General features: G+C 31.7%; 2 protein-coding genes across 3 annotated transcripts; both read right to left on the reverse strand.

The window, feature by feature from the left end:
* Positions 1-3529: 3529 nt before the first annotated feature.
* Positions 3530-5845, reverse strand: LOC132744576 (uncharacterized). Its single transcript, XM_060733332.1, has 2 exons — positions 5669-5845; positions 3530-5163 (listed from the first exon to the last, which is right to left on the reverse strand). Exon 2 carries the CDS (start codon positions 4760-4762, stop codon positions 3530-3532), a length of 1233 nt encoding a protein of 410 aa, XP_060589315.1. The 5' UTR covers positions 4763-5163; positions 5669-5845.
* A 9608-nt stretch (positions 5846-15453) lies between these two features.
* Positions 15454-18266, reverse strand: LOC132744571 (uncharacterized). 2 transcript variants are annotated; one of them, XM_060733324.1, is made up of 2 exons: positions 18150-18266; positions 15454-17598 (listed from the first exon to the last, which is right to left on the reverse strand). In XM_060733324.1, exon 2 carries the CDS (start codon positions 17593-17595, stop codon positions 15871-15873), a length of 1725 nt encoding a protein of 574 aa, XP_060589307.1. In that variant the 5' UTR covers positions 17596-17598; positions 18150-18266; the 3' UTR covers positions 15454-15870. The 2 variants fall into 2 exon arrangements, with proteins under 2 accessions (XP_060589307.1, XP_060589308.1); XM_060733325.1 differs by lacking the exon at positions 18150-18266 and adding an exon at positions 17925-18029.
* Between the last annotated feature and the right edge of the window lie 516 nt (positions 18267-18782).

An 18782-nucleotide genomic window follows, 5' to 3' on the forward strand; every position in this document is an offset into this window, starting at 1 on the left:
AATTGCAATACCAACCCAGGTCTTTATATAAGCTGGATATAGGCCAAGTTTGATAACAATATCTCAGTCCTAACTCTAGTTATTGTCCGGAAACTATTTTTCTATTTTTAGTAACGGTGACATTGACCTTGACCCCAGGGGGTCCAAATGCAATACCAACCGGAGTTTCCACATAAGGTTGCTATATACCAAGTTTGATTACAATACCTCATTCCAAACTCTAGTTATCGTCCGGAAACCATGATGTGGACCGACCAACCGACCGACAAGCTGACTCCTATATACCCCCCCCCCCCCTAAACTTCGTTTGTGGGGGTATAAAAATAAATAAAAACAGACTACAATATATTTAATTTTTATCTTTATTAATATTTGCCAGAGTTGTTTATGTCACTTTCCCCGCCTATGGTCCCTTCCTGATATGACACTGGCAGGTGTCTTCTCCCTTTTCAGGTTGGAAAACAGCCATAAGCCCTATCTATGCAACTAGAAACAAAAACAGAAATGTCTTTGCTTAACTACTAGTATCACTGAGTGTTAATACAATTTACACAACTTTAATATGTGTATAAAGATTATTTACCAATGTCTCTTTGTTATCAGCAACATATTTTTATAGACTTTGTGCAAGGTGACTGACTTTTAGAGACAGCTTTTTGACCTTTTCAACATAAACAGTGGTAAATGACAAATAGATTAGATCAACAATGACAGCAGTGTTAATGAGGTTGTCCATTCCACATTCCCATTGGATATAAAAGCCAATTTAAATATCTCCAAGTGTTATAGGTCACGCCTTCAATTTCTTCAAGGCTAGATATCTCATTACTGTTTCATAAGAGCTCAAAAATAAGCTTTGGCTGTTAAAATAAGTCAAGGAAAAGCACAACGAAACATAAAGGATTATGAAAGAGTTACAGCAAATCATAAAACAAAATATATTAACACGCGTCAACTTCAGTTATCTAGGTACATTTAGCACTCATATATAGACATACCAAAGATTTCTAGCCACCAAGCGATTAAGTACTTGAGCTTGCGAGTGTATTAAATAAGGTAAAATCTCAGAGTATAAAATTAGGTAAAAATCTCTTCCGATTTTAAGAACAGTGACATAACTTGTGCATAAATGCGCATAACATTCAGTTATTCAAAACTGACTAAAATTTTCTTTTCTAAAGTTTCAAAACGATTGTATTTAAAATGTTCAAAGTTTTTATACTGTGCAAAGTCCGCAATGCTGATTGGTAATATACGTAGCTAGGAAATAGTTAGTGAGGATAAGCTATTGGGCACGTGTCATATTATGGCCTTTTAATAAAAAATGTTTAAAGGCACATTACTCCTCAGACAAAAAAAAAAAAAAACATTTTAAAAAAAGAAACTTTACATTGTTTAAATAACGTTAGGTTTTTTTTTTTTATAAAGATCAGTCGGTAGATCTAATTTAAAAAAAAATGAAAGCTACACTGAAAGAGTATGATGCCATGCACATTTGTACAAAATTGTAAAATTTTGCAGAAAGAGAATTTTCTTATAATAAGAGTTTGAAATTTGCAATTTTAGAATAAAATCGCTTGGCACAGAGAAGCTATCATGTGGCTTTTTAAAGGGGTAAATGTAGCAAGATAAATCAGGAAAGGGGGAAATCTGAAATGAGAGTGCCACAACTGAAAATGGAATTTACCCACACATATTATACTTTTTCATTTTTATTTAATATAACATGCATGGGGACAGCAGCTGTCTGTCTTTCAGTCAATATAAATTTATGAACTGGCTGAAATAAGTTAGCTGCTGTTGAGTCATTTTTCTAGTGAAGAGTGTGCAACAGGGCATTTCAAGGGTAAATATACCGACTTTTGGGTAGAGAAAAAGGCCTTAATTCGGTTTTCACTATCCCTATCTACAAATTATTGTCTCGCTAAGAAGGCCTCCGAGATATCCCTTCTTTGATGAAGAGATTATAGTTGTAACCAACTCGAGAAATATAAATATGTATCTCGTTTTCGTTCCTTGTAAGATTTTGTCAGCGAAACAAGGGGTGCGAAAAACTAATGGATCAGTGCTATGGATTTGTTTTGTTGCCAGAAAAGCAAGGACTGTTTCCACCGGGCCATTTACCTGGGACTTTTCCATCCGGCTGTTCGTGCAGGACGTGATCTGTCGTGTTTTGTACTTCCGTCGAATTTAACTATATCTTACACATATATTTATATTTATTGATTGCAGTCATCCTTACTATTATAGTGAGGTACCTACATTATACTACTTCATAAGATAAATAAGGTATCACAGTCTGAAAGAAAGATACTTATATTAAAGGAACTCCACTGAGGTTTAAAAGCCTAAAACATAACATTTGAAATTCTTAAATAAATGAGCTTGGGCACTTAAAACAGACAAATATATGCAAAGATAGTTTAGAAATATACTTTGAAATAAATCGAAAATCGTATTTCTATGCTTTTCTGAGCCCGATTTGAGTGAAAAACGTTTAAATGCTTTTCATTTTTGGTCATTTTTTTACAATTTGAATAATTATTCTGGAAAAACGAAATGCGCGAATGAAAATTTTGCACAAAGATTAGTGGTCTAAACCTAAATCAAATGGTACATTTATCTGGAAAAAATATTTTCAGTCTAATCATGTCAAACCTCAGTGGAGTCCCTTTAAGATATTAATTTATAAGTGAAGTCTTAGGATTCAAACTTTAAGAATTTTTTATTTAGAGAACATAATTAGAAGCGAAAGTGACAATGCTTTATATATTTATTTACTTCCGGTTATCAATTGTTGTAAAACTTTATTTTATTGTAATTTATGTAATTGATTGCATGTATTATGACCTGTGTATACCACACAATGAAAATAAATAAACAAATTATAACCAGGGATTATTTATATTATTTATACAACACCAATAAAGTCACTCTGAATCATATAGTAATTATTACAAACCTAACGCTTGTATCAAAATATTATATTTTCCATTTTTTTTCTTGGTCACAGTATAGAAAGATATTCAACATTTATTTATAATATTTATGTATAATGATATTTTATTTACACACAAAAACAAGGAATAAAGGTATCCCCCCAAGTTTCAGGGGGCCAGAAAATCCCAAATTTAAATTTAAAAAATGAGATGACCCAAATAAAAAAGTTTTTAAAAATCAAATAAGAACCCTTTTTCCTTAACGTGGTAAAATTAGATGATTTTATGGAAAAGAAACAAAAAGCTATCACTTTATAATATATTTTTTCAAATAAAATATTAATCTGAATATCCGTAATTCATCTACTTTGAATACAAGATGTATTTTTGTATGTAGTATGCTCCCATTAATTAAAGGGGGTTTTTATTTTGGATCACATCCCAAAAGGTGTCACTTTGATAATTTAAAAAAATCCCTACCCAAAAATCATTCACCCTTGAAAACTTTTATTTTAACATTTTCAATCACCATTTGGGTTTGAAAAAACAACTGACATTTTAAAATTTTTGGGTTACTTTGATTGTATGGGTTAAAAGTCCTGTGGATAATAAATCTTTATTTCCTCTAATCCTTTGATCTCACATGTCTTTAAGCTGCTCGACAATCTGACAATTTTGTGGCTTTTATAGAAGCAAACTAACAACGTACCATCTTCCATCTCCTGTATTCCTTTAGGCCGTTTACATCCTTGATCTTGGAATCTTTGGACAACATTACCTTGCCAGTCTATCTTTATACACTTGCTATCGTCATCACTATTGTAATCAGACACATACAAGAACTTTTCATCACTGCTGATTAAGATCTTCTCAGGTCCATCAAATAATCGAGGAGTATCAAACACTTGTTTGATTTTTCCGTCTAAATCTAGAACAACTAGCTTTCCTGGATCATAATTACAGCCTACTACTAGCTTGTCCTGACAATAGCCTACACAATAACAGCTCTCTCCGACATCTATACAACGATCTAAAGACAAACTTGTATCGGTATAAGACAATATCTGGATACAATTTTCATCAAGTAATGCAACAGCAAGTTTATTTTGCGGAAGTTTTATCACATCATTTGGAGCTGTAGACAGGGTTTTCTCTGACACCAGCGTTCCTGTGTCAATATTAATCATTTTAATTTTCATATTGCCATAATCAGCGACGATCATTTGTGTGACAGAAATCATAACAGTCCCAGTCACATCACTTCGTTGTACGTCAGTGGGAAATTTCACGTCGATGGATCTTTCATATGTAACACATAATCCAGTATCTGATGATGGTTTTCCGTATGTTAAAATTTTTCCAAAATTGTTCCCACTTTTCAATTGATTAAGTAGATTTTCGTTCCGGTCAAACTGAATGTCGTCATATGTCGTATTATCGTTGATAATCTGTATTTCTTCATTTTCCAGTGTCATGATCCGAGGTATGATGTTCTTCATTTCAATAAAAAGCTTATTTTGCTTGTTTGTTTTACTCAGGTCATTTAGAAATGATTGTGAACGTTTCACTTCTTCGGCTATTTTTTCGTAAGCATCCTTGATATTTTCAAGTTTATGGTTTGCTGTGTTAATTACAGTTTCAGCTTCTTTAATAATGATCGATTCCATCTGATCTAAACGGTCGTTAATTTCCTTCCTAAACAGTTGTATGTCTTCAATGACTTTTCCATGACTTTGTTCTAGTTGTGTTGTAGCAGCTGCAGCTTTCATAATGTTATATTCACTTTTCTTGATTAAAACTTCCATCTTTTTATTCAAATCCATCAAGTCGTCAGATACATTTCCTGACACTTCAGGAATATAATCTACTTTACATTGTTTGTGTTCAAGCGTTACACAGACATAACATGCTACAGTTTTGTGATGGTTACAATAGAACTCCAGTGGTTTTTCCCTATGGTTGGTACACTTGTCAGTAATGACGTCTGTATTTACGTCATCAACGGTCGTTTGTTTGTCGGCATGGCATCTTTTTCAAGCAGCACGTGGTTTCTAGATGGTCTTGACCTTCTGTGATGTTTAAAACAACTTTTGCAAAGATGTTTCTGGCAGTCCTGACAAAATCCATGAGCCGGCTTCTTTAATCCATCTGTATCACACGGAATACAGTACAGGTTAAAGTTCGTCTTTGATGTTGAAGTTACCTTTCCAGGCACCTCCATTTTCTAAAATAATGAGAAATAACTAATCAAATTCCCGCCGACCACATATTAAAGTTCTGAACGAAATGATGTAAAATAAATCTACAAGTACAATAACATCACATTTGAAATTTTTGTGTTATTTTTAGCTAACAATTTCGTATAACTTAATTTTAGGAGAAGAACTTTATGTTTTGAGAAGAATTTCATAAGATGCCTTGTCTTTTGTTCTAAATTATTATTCTATTTTGTAAGAATATTTGAAATGTTTTGTGTATATATATATATACCTCAATATACATGTCTCAACCTATCTCAAAATAATAAGTCTGCAAGCTTAAACATGTCACATATTTATCAGCTAGTATCCTATTTGTATACTATTATAACGTTAAACATTATAGCATTGTATACCTTTTTATCATTCATTTTGATATGTCATAAACGTTGATTTAGTAAAACATGTAATTAAACTGTTTCTCAATAACGTTCCTCTTTTGTTTATTCTATGAAAAGAAAGATAACTCACGTGATCTGATTTAAAGTGTTCAGTTGTTTCAAGATATAACATAAAAGTGTCTTTTAATTGTTAATAATGATCATGTCACTATTTATCTTCACTAGTCACTAATTCTTAAACATTTATATTTTCCAATATTATTACAATACTGAAAATTATATTTCTGTCAGTTCGTCTCTACCTGAACTTTTGAACGCGGAAGTTTAAATTCTAGTACGCATGGGACGTAATGTTTGTCTTTCATTGATGACACAGTGAGATTATCGCCCTTAAAAGTAGTTATTGGCGTCCGCGCCGAAGCGCGGCGCTCTTATGGAATGAGATCAGATTTTGTGAAAGGGCGACAGCAACTTCTCGAGCCTTTTAGTCGGTCATAATAAAAGCCGAAAATTCCGATCGGTATGAGGGTGCTTGATTATTAATTAAGAATGAAATGTCGCGATATGTTACAATGAATTTTCGCAATGCAAACATTTACAAATGAAATAACCTTTTCCGTCAATAAATCGTGCTCTTCGGGGTTTTTTATTTATCATTTTGTAGTACACAGTCGGTTATCATGGTATGTTATTGTTGTACATGTATCCTAGAATGATCAGTTGATGACCTAAATATTCCAAAAACCTATTTATAGATATATCTTTTTATCACTCCTATCGGTAAATGCCGGTCTCTCCCGGTCTATTTTGACCAGGATTTACTAGTGACCGGCGAATAGTACCACACGTTTATTGTCCGGTCTCTCCCGGTTTTGGAGTAGATGTTTGATATCGTTACAATTAGAAAAAAAAACAACAATAGCATGTTTCATTTTATCTATATGAGATAAAAACAATAAATATGTACACGGATTTATATGTAATATAAATCCGTGATATGTACAATAATTGAGAAAAAGGTACATTTTTATGGTATTAAAATGACATTATTAACTTTGAAACATTTTATTTAATTATTTAATTTGTTATCCGTGTTTAGTAAATATGCCGAGGAATTATTCAAAGTTACAAATTAGATTTTATGAATTATTCAATTGATCGATAATTTAAAAAATGATAAAGAAAAATACAATGTACATGTTTTAAGAATAAACAATATTATATATTGAAAGATAAACCATAATTTACTGACTTTTTCCAGTTAAGCTTTGACTTATAATCGTCGGTCAATATGACAATTGAATTCTTAAAATTTATTTTACAATTTTAATAAAAACGAGTAGTAAAAACTCAGTATTAAAATAGCACATAAAACACAAAAAAGAATGAAAGAAAACAATATTCATAAAATTTGTATTTTTTTTTAATTAAAATAAATAGATATTACAATTATTGTATAATAAACAATTATGCTCAACATGATCAACATGGTAATATAACCAGTGTCATATTTTTACTAACTTAAAGTGTGAACAGATACCTTAAGGGGGTCTTCGCTAATAGCGATAACATAATAAGGGACAAATGTGTGGTACGTGTTGATCATGCGTTACACATATGGATTATAAATGATTGCATACATGTATATCCGTTGCTATTAATAACCACGATCATAAAGAAATAACAAGTAATATTCTAATCTCTAGCATGCCAATCAAAGCTCATAATGAACAATGTCTTTCGTCCGCTCATTCATAAGTGGTATACATTTCTGGTAGTTTATAAGAATATCTTGTCATCATATGTGTACTAGTTCATCTTCACTTGCTGCATTTCTTGCTTGGACGCCCTTTGATGCTTTGCATCAATGCTTTTCTTGTTCTATCCTAATACAAGAAAAGCATTGATGCAAAGCATCAAAGGGCGACGCCAAAAGAATTTGATCCAGGTTTGCACCTAAATACTTAACAAAAGATGTGTACTTTATAGCAGTACCATTTCATGTGACCTGGAGGATAGGCCCAGTTTAAGTTGAAACTTAAACCAAAAAGAAAAGACTCTGTCTTGCCAAGATGCAAAGACAATTTATAGTCAATTAACTAATCTTACTATTTATTTTACCAAATACAAGGATACCGGAGTCATCATCATATAATCACAGGCACGAGTATCGGACCTGGGAAGAAAAAGTATGACCAGATTGATAAAAAAACTGTGTTCATCTTAAAAGTGTCAAAAACCAAAAAAAAAATGTAAATAATGACCCCCTTTAAAAATATACTATTAACTTAAAGTATATTTTTAAAGGGGGTCATTATTTACATTTTTTTTGGTTTGTGACAATTTTAAGATGAACAAAAGTTTTTTTATCAATCTGGTCTTTTTTTTTCTTCCCAGGTCTGATACTTGTGCCTGTGCATATAATAAAAGCTTATTGCTTAGGTTGCAGACATGTCATTGACATATATTAGACATAAAAGAGGACCTAAAATGAACATCAGGGGGACACCATAGGTACTCAGAGCAGTAGTAGAAGGAGTACCAGCCACATCAACCAGCTGCTATCAGAGATAAGACTTGAAGCATGTAAGAATGTCATTACATATGGCAGATACTTCAAGTTCCATGAAGAAGAAGAAAAATAACTTCTTCATATGCAGTATAGTGTGATCAACTGTATCAAATGCTTTTTGTAGATCTAAAAGTATCATGCAATACTGCCTTTGTCCATTTCAAATAAAATACAATCTATTAAATGAGTCAAACATGTGTCAGTTGAAAACCCACTTCTAAACCCTGACTTAAACTGCCTGACCATGACTCGAACCCATGACTTTCAGAAGACCAACTGAGCTTTCCGGCCGGCTACACATTTTCTCTTTAATAATGAAATAGTTCTAAACCACAACATATTTCTCCACTCTATTGGTTTATGTCCTTGAATTTCTGATGTTTACAGAGCATAGTGAATTAAACTCATGGTTATATGCAGTCACTGAATGAGAAATCTTTCAGCTTGACCAGAACTCAAACCTGTGTCCCACAGAATAATGTACCGCGGCTATAAGAGATTGAACTATCTGGCCGCTTACACATTTTCTGGCCTAAATAGTGAACAGTTCTAAACCGTGACTGATATTTAGATTTTTAAATTAACAGATAAATAATTCTTAATTAATAAATAAGAAATAAAAACCTTACATACTCATTGTCTAAATTAAAATAACAATTTATATATTATGTATAATTATTTTTACTAAAAAGGGCTTAGACAATAAACTATTGGTTGTGCCATTATTTATAACAGGTCAATTTGAAAGTGAACATAATTGTGCTAATACATGTACAATATCTATTTTTTGTACTGATAAAAAACTAACCCTTTTTCTATGGTAAGAAATTTTATGAAGGCTGATTTGTATTTTGCATCAAGGGCACTGGGCGAAAACATGAAAATGCAACAAACACACCACTTTGTGTCTGGCGCCCGGTTACTTCTTTGTACTTTGTTGGTTTTCATGTGGCAAAAATCACCTGCTATAAAATTTAGTGTACAAATTTATTCAAGGGCAAGTAACAATCTACTCTATGAAAAGTCTGTTGTCGGGTTGACTCAGGAGACCTAAGCTTGGAAATTGAGACCGGTGTCCCTCCATTACAAATAGATAAGACAGAAGCTGTCCTTTTCAATCTATAAACATGTTAGAAAAAAATTAGAATAACCATTCAAAATATGATTTTTTGAGACTTTATCAATTATATTGCTTGATCCAAGTTTCAGGACATTTTCAATCAATACATGTATTATCATTTATAACTTTAAATGAAAGTCTCATCCCTTTAATAATAATGACATAACTGTAACTCTTTAAATTCAGAAATATTATAAGTCTCATCATATCAATATACTAAGATATACATGTATGCACATAACATTAATAATTCCCAGTTTCTATTAAATAAATATGAAATCCTAACATTAACATTGGTACTAATGGATGGAATTCAAAATCTAGTAGAATATATAAACTCTGTTATAGATACTATTATTAGCCAGCTAACACTGGGTATAAACAACTATAACCTGTAGACTGATCAATACATGTATTATCATTTATAAATTTAAATGCAAGTCTCATCCATCATAACTGTAAGTCTTTAAATACAGAAATACACATTATATCCATATACTATGATACACTTGTATGCACATTACATTAATAATTCTCAGGTTCCATTAAAAATGAATATAACATCCTATTGACAGGAATTCATAATCTTGTAGAAAGAAAACTATAAAGTACAAAAATGTACATGATATTGTATAGTATAAAAGTAAAAAAAATCTCAAATAGTCTGTATCATGTGATACAGATTAAGTTGTGTTAGTGTCTAAACATTAAATGCATATCTCTTACAGTAACAAATACTGTCCCTCTTTTAACCTTCCATTAGACTTTACTATACAATGTATAACTAACTGCATATAATGTAATCAAGTGTTTAAAATGAGCACCTATATGTGTAGCTTAAATATTCTACCTTTCATTTTTACCAAAGGTTATTTTAGTAACAATTCATATACAAACACATAGAAAATAATAATTTCACATAGTGATTAGAAGATGCCTCTAGCAGAATACCTATAGGTATGTACCAACTGAACAAACTAGAAAAATCTGGTCTAGGGTATATCAAGCCAGTAAAAATATATATCAATATTCACTCATCAGGGCCTCTCTGCTTTTGATGACCTTACAACTGGTAAAAAACAAAAAATAGTAAGTAATACTAAAGATAGAGTAGACAGAGTAGACAGAAAAGAACAAATAATTTAGTAAACATGAGTTACTTCCCCTTAAAAGAGAGAAAACCTGAAACCCAAAAGAACACCCTAAACATTAAAATTACGAAATGTTGCAGGCTCAGTCAGTTTTATTAAGCCATGCAAATTAATGGTAAAGTATTCATAAAAAATAGATGACCATGTGACAGCAGTTATTGCAGAAAATCGGATAGCTTTCAACATCCGGATACTGGTACACTTTGTAAAAACAACCATTCTGTTCAACAGATAAACGTAATATGGATAAAATCAATAGGATAATCGTTAACAACAGTCCATTACCTTACCTTATACTCATTTGCAGGTGAACTTTTTTCTTGTAAGAAAATTTTGAAAATATATAAATGAATGAACGAAATGGATACGGCATCAATGTAGACTACAACGATATTCGAAATCCGGGTTTTAGTATTGTCAATAAAACTAAGGGACAAGCTGTTAAACTGAGCCTGCAATTTCGTGAAAATAATATCACAATGCACATGCTTTTAATATAAAGTTATTAAATACAAATATAACAACATATTTGTTTACTTGATTTTTACGAATCTAAATAAATCTAATTAACTCAACATGAAATTAACTGCTAATAATAACAGCTCCTTCCATAGGCAAAAATAAAAAGCGTTCCATATAAGACGACGCCGCTCACCGGCGTCGCCAACAATGTTGCAAGAAAAAAAAAAAAAAAAAAAAAAAAAAAATTAAAAAATTAATGAACATGTTTTGTAACGTTTACAAAATGATTAACTATTTAAAACAAAACGTGTCATCATTTTATTGATCTATTCAGGAACGTTTATATAAACATGTTTATAAAACACATAATGAACTAATTGCCAGAAAGCATCATGCAGAAGCTTCCAGATTTGTTTAGGTAATTTGCCAGTGCCTAACCTTTTGGAAACTAAAGCGGGACACCAAATACCAAAGACCTTTTGAGAAATAAGAATAAAAGCATTTCAGAGGCAATCTATAATTATATAAGTTTTCATAAAACTGGTTGGAGATATATAATCGCTCCTAGGTTTGTGTTGTTAAGTGTATATAAGATGAATTATTGATAACAGAAGTCATTTTGCGGAACTTCAATTCGTATAATGTGTAGAAAATAAATATTCTGGTTTTAATCCCAATAACTAAAGAGAATAAATATATTACTTCTTAATGTGCATTGACACTCATGCCGATAAATTAGAGCCAAATCAAATTTCATTAATCGTGATCTTGATATAATTTGATTAGTGCTTACTTTATTTTGATTATTTGTCAAAAGGAAAACCCTAGATTGTCTGTTTCAATTTTGTGAATATAAGTACATGTAGTTAAGTTATCATTCTTGTGTGCTGCACTCCTCCTCAATGAGATCTATCCACCTATGAAGTTTCAAGTTGATATCTCAAAGGTTTTTATAGTTATGCTCTGGACAAAAATTAAGCATGAAAAATAACAAAGGGCAATAACTGAAAATTATGCAGGGTAGAGTTATCATTCTTGTTTGCTGCACTCCTCCTCAATATGATCTATCCACCTATGAAGTTTCAAGTTGATAACTCAAACACTTTGAGATATGCTCCGGACAAAAAGTATGAAAAATAACAAAGGGCAATAACTCAAAAATTAGAATGGGGAGAGTTATCTTTCTTGTGCTCAACATTCCTCCTCAATAAGATCTATCCACCTATGAAGGTTCGTTGACATCTCAAAGACTTTTTGAGTTATGCGTCACTCGGGAAAAAATTAAGTATGAAAAATAACAAAGGGCAATAACTCAAAAATTATGAAAGGTAGAGTTATCATTCTTGTGCACTGCACACCTCCTGAGTGAGATCTATCCACCTATGAAGTTTCATGTTGATATCTCATAAGCTTTCTGTGTTATGCTCTGGACAAAAATTAAGTTTGGTTTGAAAAATAACGAAGGGCAATAACTCAAAAAATATGCAGGGTAGAGTTATCATTCTTGTGCACTGCACTCCTCCTCATTGAGATCTATCCACCTATGAAGTTTCAAGTTGATAAATCAAATACTTTTTGAGATATGCTCCGAACAAAAAATGTCGGACGGAAGGACGAACGGACGGAAGGACGGACGGACGGAGACTATTTCTATATCCGCCGCCGCCTTTCGGCGAGGGATAATAACTACTCCGTTTTTAGCTCAACTATTTGAAGGATATGGAGAGCTATCGTACTTAACCAGACGTTGGCGTCACTGTCACTGTTTGATTAGGTTTCTGTATGCAAGTTCATATACATGTATTTCCAAAACTACCGAAGGGAAACTTTCTATACTTGTTTGAGAGCATAATAGGTCACTTTTCCAGGCTCATAACTCTAACAAGAATTTTGACAAAATAATGGCCCTTTATGAACTTAGAAAATTCTACATTATCTAAGTTCTTGTTTTACTATCAAACACTCGAGCATGCTGTGCTACTGACAGCTCTTGTTGCTTAATGAAATGGAGAATTATCTAAAGTACAAAAACTATTTTCTGTCAATAGTCAATAGTTAAAAAAGGCAAGTTCACCTTGAAAAGGCTGTGCAATACCAAACCTAAGTAATGTATATATAAATGTATAGCGAATGTGGCCACCATGATTTACAGTATTTGTCTTTAAAGGGACTCCACTGAGGTTTTTTGACATGATGGGACTGAAAATATTTTTTCAAGATAATTGTACCATTCGATTAAGGTTTAGACCACTAATCTTTGTGCAAAATTTCAGATCATTCGCGCACTGCGCGCGTCCAGATTTATTATTTAAATTGTAAAAAAATGACCCAAAATGAAAAGCGTTTAAACGCTTTTCACTCAAATCGGGCTAAAAAAAGCATAAAAATACGATTTTCAATTTATTTCAAAATATTATATTTCTTAAGTATCTTTGCATATATTTCTGTTTAAAGTGCCCCAGCTCATTTATGTAAGAAATTCAAATGTTATGATTTTAGGCTTTCAAACCTCAGTGGAGTCCCTTTGAAATTTAAAACGAAGACAAAAAATAAATAAAAACAGACTACAATGTTTTTAAGTATTATCTTTATGAATAATGCCAGAGTTGTTTATGTCACTTTCACCGCTAAACTTTTGTCGCTCCCTGATGTGACTCTGGCCGGTATCTTCTCAGTTTTTAAGTTGGAAAACTGCCATTAGGCCATTACACTGTCTATGCAAATAGAAACAAAAAAAGGAGAAAAATCCTGGCTTAACTATCACTGAGTGTTTATACAATATACACAACTTTAATATGTGTATAAGGATTATTTACCAGTGTCTCTTTGTTATCAGCAAGCTTTTTCATAGACTTTGTCCAATGAATGACTTTTCGAGATCCTTATTTTGACCTTTTCAACATAAAAAGCGGTAAATGACAGATAGATTAGATCAACAATTACAGCAGTGTTAATGAGGTTGGCCATTCCACATTCCCATTGGATATAAAAGTCAATTTAAATATTTCCAAGTGTTATAGGTCACGCCTCATATTTCTTCAAGACTAGATATCTCATTACTGTTTCATAAGGGCTAAGAAAATAAACTTTGGCTTAGGAAAAGCACAACGAAACACAAAGGATTATCAAAGATTTACAGAGAATCATAAAAGAAAACCTGTTAACAAGCATCACCTCAGCGCCTATGAAATCAGTTATATACGATCATTTTTCATTGTTATATAGACATAAAAGAGATTTCTAGCTACTTAGCGATTAAGGACTTGAGCTTGCGCGTGTCTTATATTGTTGAAAATAATTTTCTGGTAAAAGGTAAAAATCTCTTCCAATTTTAAGATCAAGTACGTAACTTGTGCAAAAATTTGATTAAAATTTTAATCTTTTTAAAATAAAATTATTAAAATTTGTTTAAAATCGTCTTTTCTAAAGTTTTAAAGCAATTGTTTTTATATGTCAAAAGTATACCTTTAAAAGTTAGCACCAATTGCAAAAGTATTGAAAGCTACACGTACTACACATTAGAGTATGATACCATGTGCATTAGTACAAAACTTTAAGCAGTGGGTATTTTTTACAATACAAGTTTGAAGTTTTTCAATTTTTGAATAAAATCGCTTGGTACAGATGAGCTAACATTTGGCTTTCTAAAGGCGCAAATATAACACGATATATCAGAAAATGGGGACAAATCTGATATCAAATTGTAACAACTGAAAATGGAATTTACCCATACATTTTGTAAAATATTCAATTTAAATTTAACATTCATGGTACATAGCATAGGTTATCTTTAGGGTCAGCTGTAAGTCAATTAAATTTATAAGCTGGAGTAAATTCTGCTGCAGTTAAGTCATAGTTCTACAGGATATTTCAGGGGAAAATACACTGATTTTTGGGTAGGGAAAACAGCCTTTATTCGGTTTCCGCTATCCTCATTTTACAAACCACAAAATTTTGTATCGCGAAAAAGGCCTCACAGATGTCTTTTCTTTTCTTAGATGACGAGATTATAGTTGTAATCAACTCGAGAAATATAAATATGTATCTCGTTTTTATTCCTTGTAAAGTTTTGTGAGCAAAGCATTAAGAGGTGAGAAAAAATTATGGATCTGAGAATTTTCAAACGGCATTAAAAACTAAAATTATACAAAATGTATTAGACGATGATTTGTAAAGACTCTGTTATAGAATTAATTGGTGAAGTCTTAAAGATTCAAACTATTAGAAATTTTCATTTTAGAGAACATAACTTGAGGCGAAAATGACAATAATTTATATCTTTATAAAATTTTTACTTCCGATTTTCTACAACGATCAATTGTTTTAAAACTTTATTTTTATTGTAATTTCTTTGAATTTGATTGTATATACGTGTTTATGTGTTATAATTATGGGCTCTGTATACCACACAATGAAACAGAATAATCGAATAACCTGGGATGTTTATATCATTTAAACCATATGTGACATGTTGCAAAGTACTAATATTGTTTTCAAAATCACCGATAAAATCACCCTGAATCATTTAGTAATTATAACAATTGTCTTACTACTTATGTATTAAAATATTCTTTTTCCATTTTTATCATGGGATAGAAAGACGTACAACATTTGTTTATTATATTTAAGTATGAGTCAGCTTTATAATATTTTATTTACAAACAAAACAAGGCATATAGGTATCCCTACACGTCTTAAGAGCAGAAGTATCAATTAAATTCAAATTGGAGACGGCAAGTAAATAAGTAATTGGAATGTCTGAATAAAAGGCTGCTCCTTAACATGGTTTATAAATGGTGATCATTATTTATGAAAAATTCTATCTACTTTCATTATATATTTTTTCTAATAAAATCTTAATCTGAATATCTATATTTCATTCACTTTGATTACAAGATGTGTTTTTGTATTTACTATATATTCTGTTTTTACTATGATTATTGGTAGTTTACTGTGTCTATCATTGAATGATCACATTCAATGTGTCATATAACATTACATATTCACATTCAAAACATACCAATAATCTATCTCACATTGAACACTTTTATTGTATCATTTAAACCACACCGCTGCTCAGACGAACAACTGACATATAATTTGTGATTTATTTTACTGTATGTTACAGTCTGTGGATAATTAATGTTTATTTCCTCTAATCCTTTGATCTCACATGTCTTGAAGCTGCTCGACAATCTGACAATTTTGTGGCTTTTATAGAAGCAAACTAACAACGTACCATCTTCCATCTCCTGTATTCCTTTAGGCCATTTACATCCTTGATCGTGGAATCTTTGAACAACATTACCTTGCAAGTCTATCTTTATACACTTGCTATGTTCTTTACTAATGTAATCAGATACAAACAAAGACTTTTCATCACTGCTGATAAAAATCTTTTCAGGTCCATCAAACAATCGAGGAGTATCAAACACTTGTTTGATTTTTCCGTCTAAATCTAGAATAACTAGCTTTCCATGAATAGAGAGACAGCCTACAACTAGATTACCCTGACAATAACCTACACAATAACACATTTCTCCGACATCTATACGACGATTTAAAGACAAACTCGTATCTGTATAAGTCAATATCTGGATACAATTTTCATCAAGTAATGCAACAGCAAGTTTATTTTGCGGAAGTTTTATCACATCTATTGGACCTGAAGACAGCGTTTTCTCTGATACCAGCGTTCCTGTATCAATTTTAATCATTTTAATTTTCTCATTATTAAAATCAGCGACGATCATTTGTGTGACAGAAATCATTACAGTCCCAGTCACATCACTTCGTTCTACGTCAGTGGGAAATTTCACGTTGATGGATCTTTCATATGTAACACATAATTCAGTATCTGCTGATGGTTTTCCGAATGTTAAAATTTTTCCAAAATTGTTCTCACTTTTCAATTGATTAAGTATATTTTCGTTCCGGTCAAACTGAATGTCGTCATATGTCATATTATCTTTGACAACCTGTATTTCTTCATTTTCCAGTGTCATGATACGAGGTGTGATGTTCTTCATTTCAATAAAAAGCTTATTCTGCTTGTTTGTTTTATTCAGGTCATTTAGAAATGACTGTGAACGTTTCACTTCCTCGGCTATTTTTTCGTAAGCATCCTTGATATTCTTGAGTTTATATTTTGCTGTGTTAATAACAGTTTCAGCTTCTTTAATAATGATTGATTCCATCTGATCTAAACGGTCGTTTATTTCCTTCCTAAACAGCTGTATGTCTTCAATGACTTTTCCATGACTTTTTTCTAGTTGTTTTGTAGCAGCTGCAGCCTTAATTATGTTATATTCACTTTTCTTGACCAAAACTTCTATCTTTTTGTTCAAATCCATCAACTCGTCAGATACATTTCCTGACACTTCAGGAATATAATCTACTTTACATTGTTTGTGTTCAAGCGTGACACAGACATAACATGCTACAGTTTTGTGATTGTTACAAAAGAACTCCAGTGGTTTATCCCTGTGGTTGGTACAGTTGTCATTAGTGACGTCTGAATTGATGTCGTCAACGCTCGTTTGTTGTGTTGGCATGGCATCTTTTTCAAGCAGTACGTGGTTTCTAGATGGCCTTGACCTTCTATGATGTTGAAAGCAACTTTTGCAAAGATGTTCTTGGCAGTCCTGACAAAATGCGTGAGCCGGCTCATTTAATCCATCTGTATCACACGGAATACAGTACAGGTTAAAGTTCGTCTTTGATGTTGAAGTTACCTTTCCCGATACCTCCATTTTCTAAAAAAATGAGAAATTGCTAATCAAATTCCTGCCGACCACATATTAAAGTTCTGAACGAAATGATGTCAAATAAATCTACAACTACAATAACATGAGCAAATTTGAAATATTTGCGATATATCAAATTATTAATTTTACATGCCTTAATTCTAGGAGAATTAAGAAGATTTTTTAAGAAACCATGTCTTATTCAATTCATTCTTTATTGTAACCCCATTTTGTAAGAATATTTGAAATGTATATCCATTTCGCAAGCTTAAACACGTCGCATATTTATCAGCTAGTGTCCACTAGTGTATTAACTATAACGTTAAACATTATACCTTTTAATTCATTCATGTTTGATATCATATTGAACTTTCATTGTAATCTTAAATCTAGTAATAATTAAATTGTTTCTCAAGTAACGTTTTTTTTGTTTTACGACAAAAATAAGTCACGTGATCTGCTTTATATTGTTCAGTTGTTTCAAGATATCACATAAAACGTATCTTTTATTTATTGTTAATAATGATCATGTAACTATTTATCTATTCTAATCAACTCACCGTTCCGAAACATGTATATTTTCCAATAGTATTATATACTGAACTATTATATTATTATCGTTCCGTTTCTGAACGCGGAAGTTTAAATTCAAGTACACAGGGGGCGTAATGTTTGTCTTTCATGACACAGTGAGATTATCGCCCTTAAAAGTATAAGAAAAGATTAACTATTCAAACTTCATGTTATTGATCTTATAAATATATGTTTATAATACACATTACGCACTAATTGCCAGAAAGCATCAGAAGCCTCAAGATTTGTTTAGGTAATTCGCCAGTGAGTAACTATTTGGAAACAGCGGGACACCAGACATAAAAAACGTTTGAGAAATAAAGATAAAACATAAAACATAAATGACCACTCCTAGGTTTGTACGTGTTGTTTAGTGTATATGAGATGAATTATTGATAACAAGACACTTTTCAAACTTCAATTAATATGATGCGTAGCGGAAAAAAAATCTGGTTTTAATCTCAATAATACCTCGACTTTAACTAGAGAGAATAAATATATTACTTCCTAATATGCATTGACACTCATGCCGATAATTTAGCGGCAAATCAGATTTTATTAATCGTGATCTTGACACAATGTCATTAGTGCTTTCTTTATTTTGATTATTTGTCAAAAGG

Source organism: Ruditapes philippinarum, unplaced genomic scaffold, assembly GCF_026571515.1.
Source record: "Ruditapes philippinarum isolate M1 unplaced genomic scaffold, ASM2657151v2 ctg2426_1_1_1_1, whole genome shotgun sequence".
Taxonomy (NCBI): domain Eukaryota; kingdom Metazoa; phylum Mollusca; class Bivalvia; order Venerida; family Veneridae; genus Ruditapes; species Ruditapes philippinarum.

Bases quoted from the DNA above. Each gene is read 5' to 3' on its own strand.
- LOC132744571 (XM_060733324.1), bottom strand. From the start codon at position 17,595: ATGGAGGTATCGGGAAAGGTAACTTCAACATCAAAGACGAACTTTAAC.
- LOC132744576 (XM_060733332.1), bottom strand. From the start codon at position 4,762: ATGGATTTGAATAAAAAGATGGAAGTTTTAATCAAGAAAAGTGAATAT.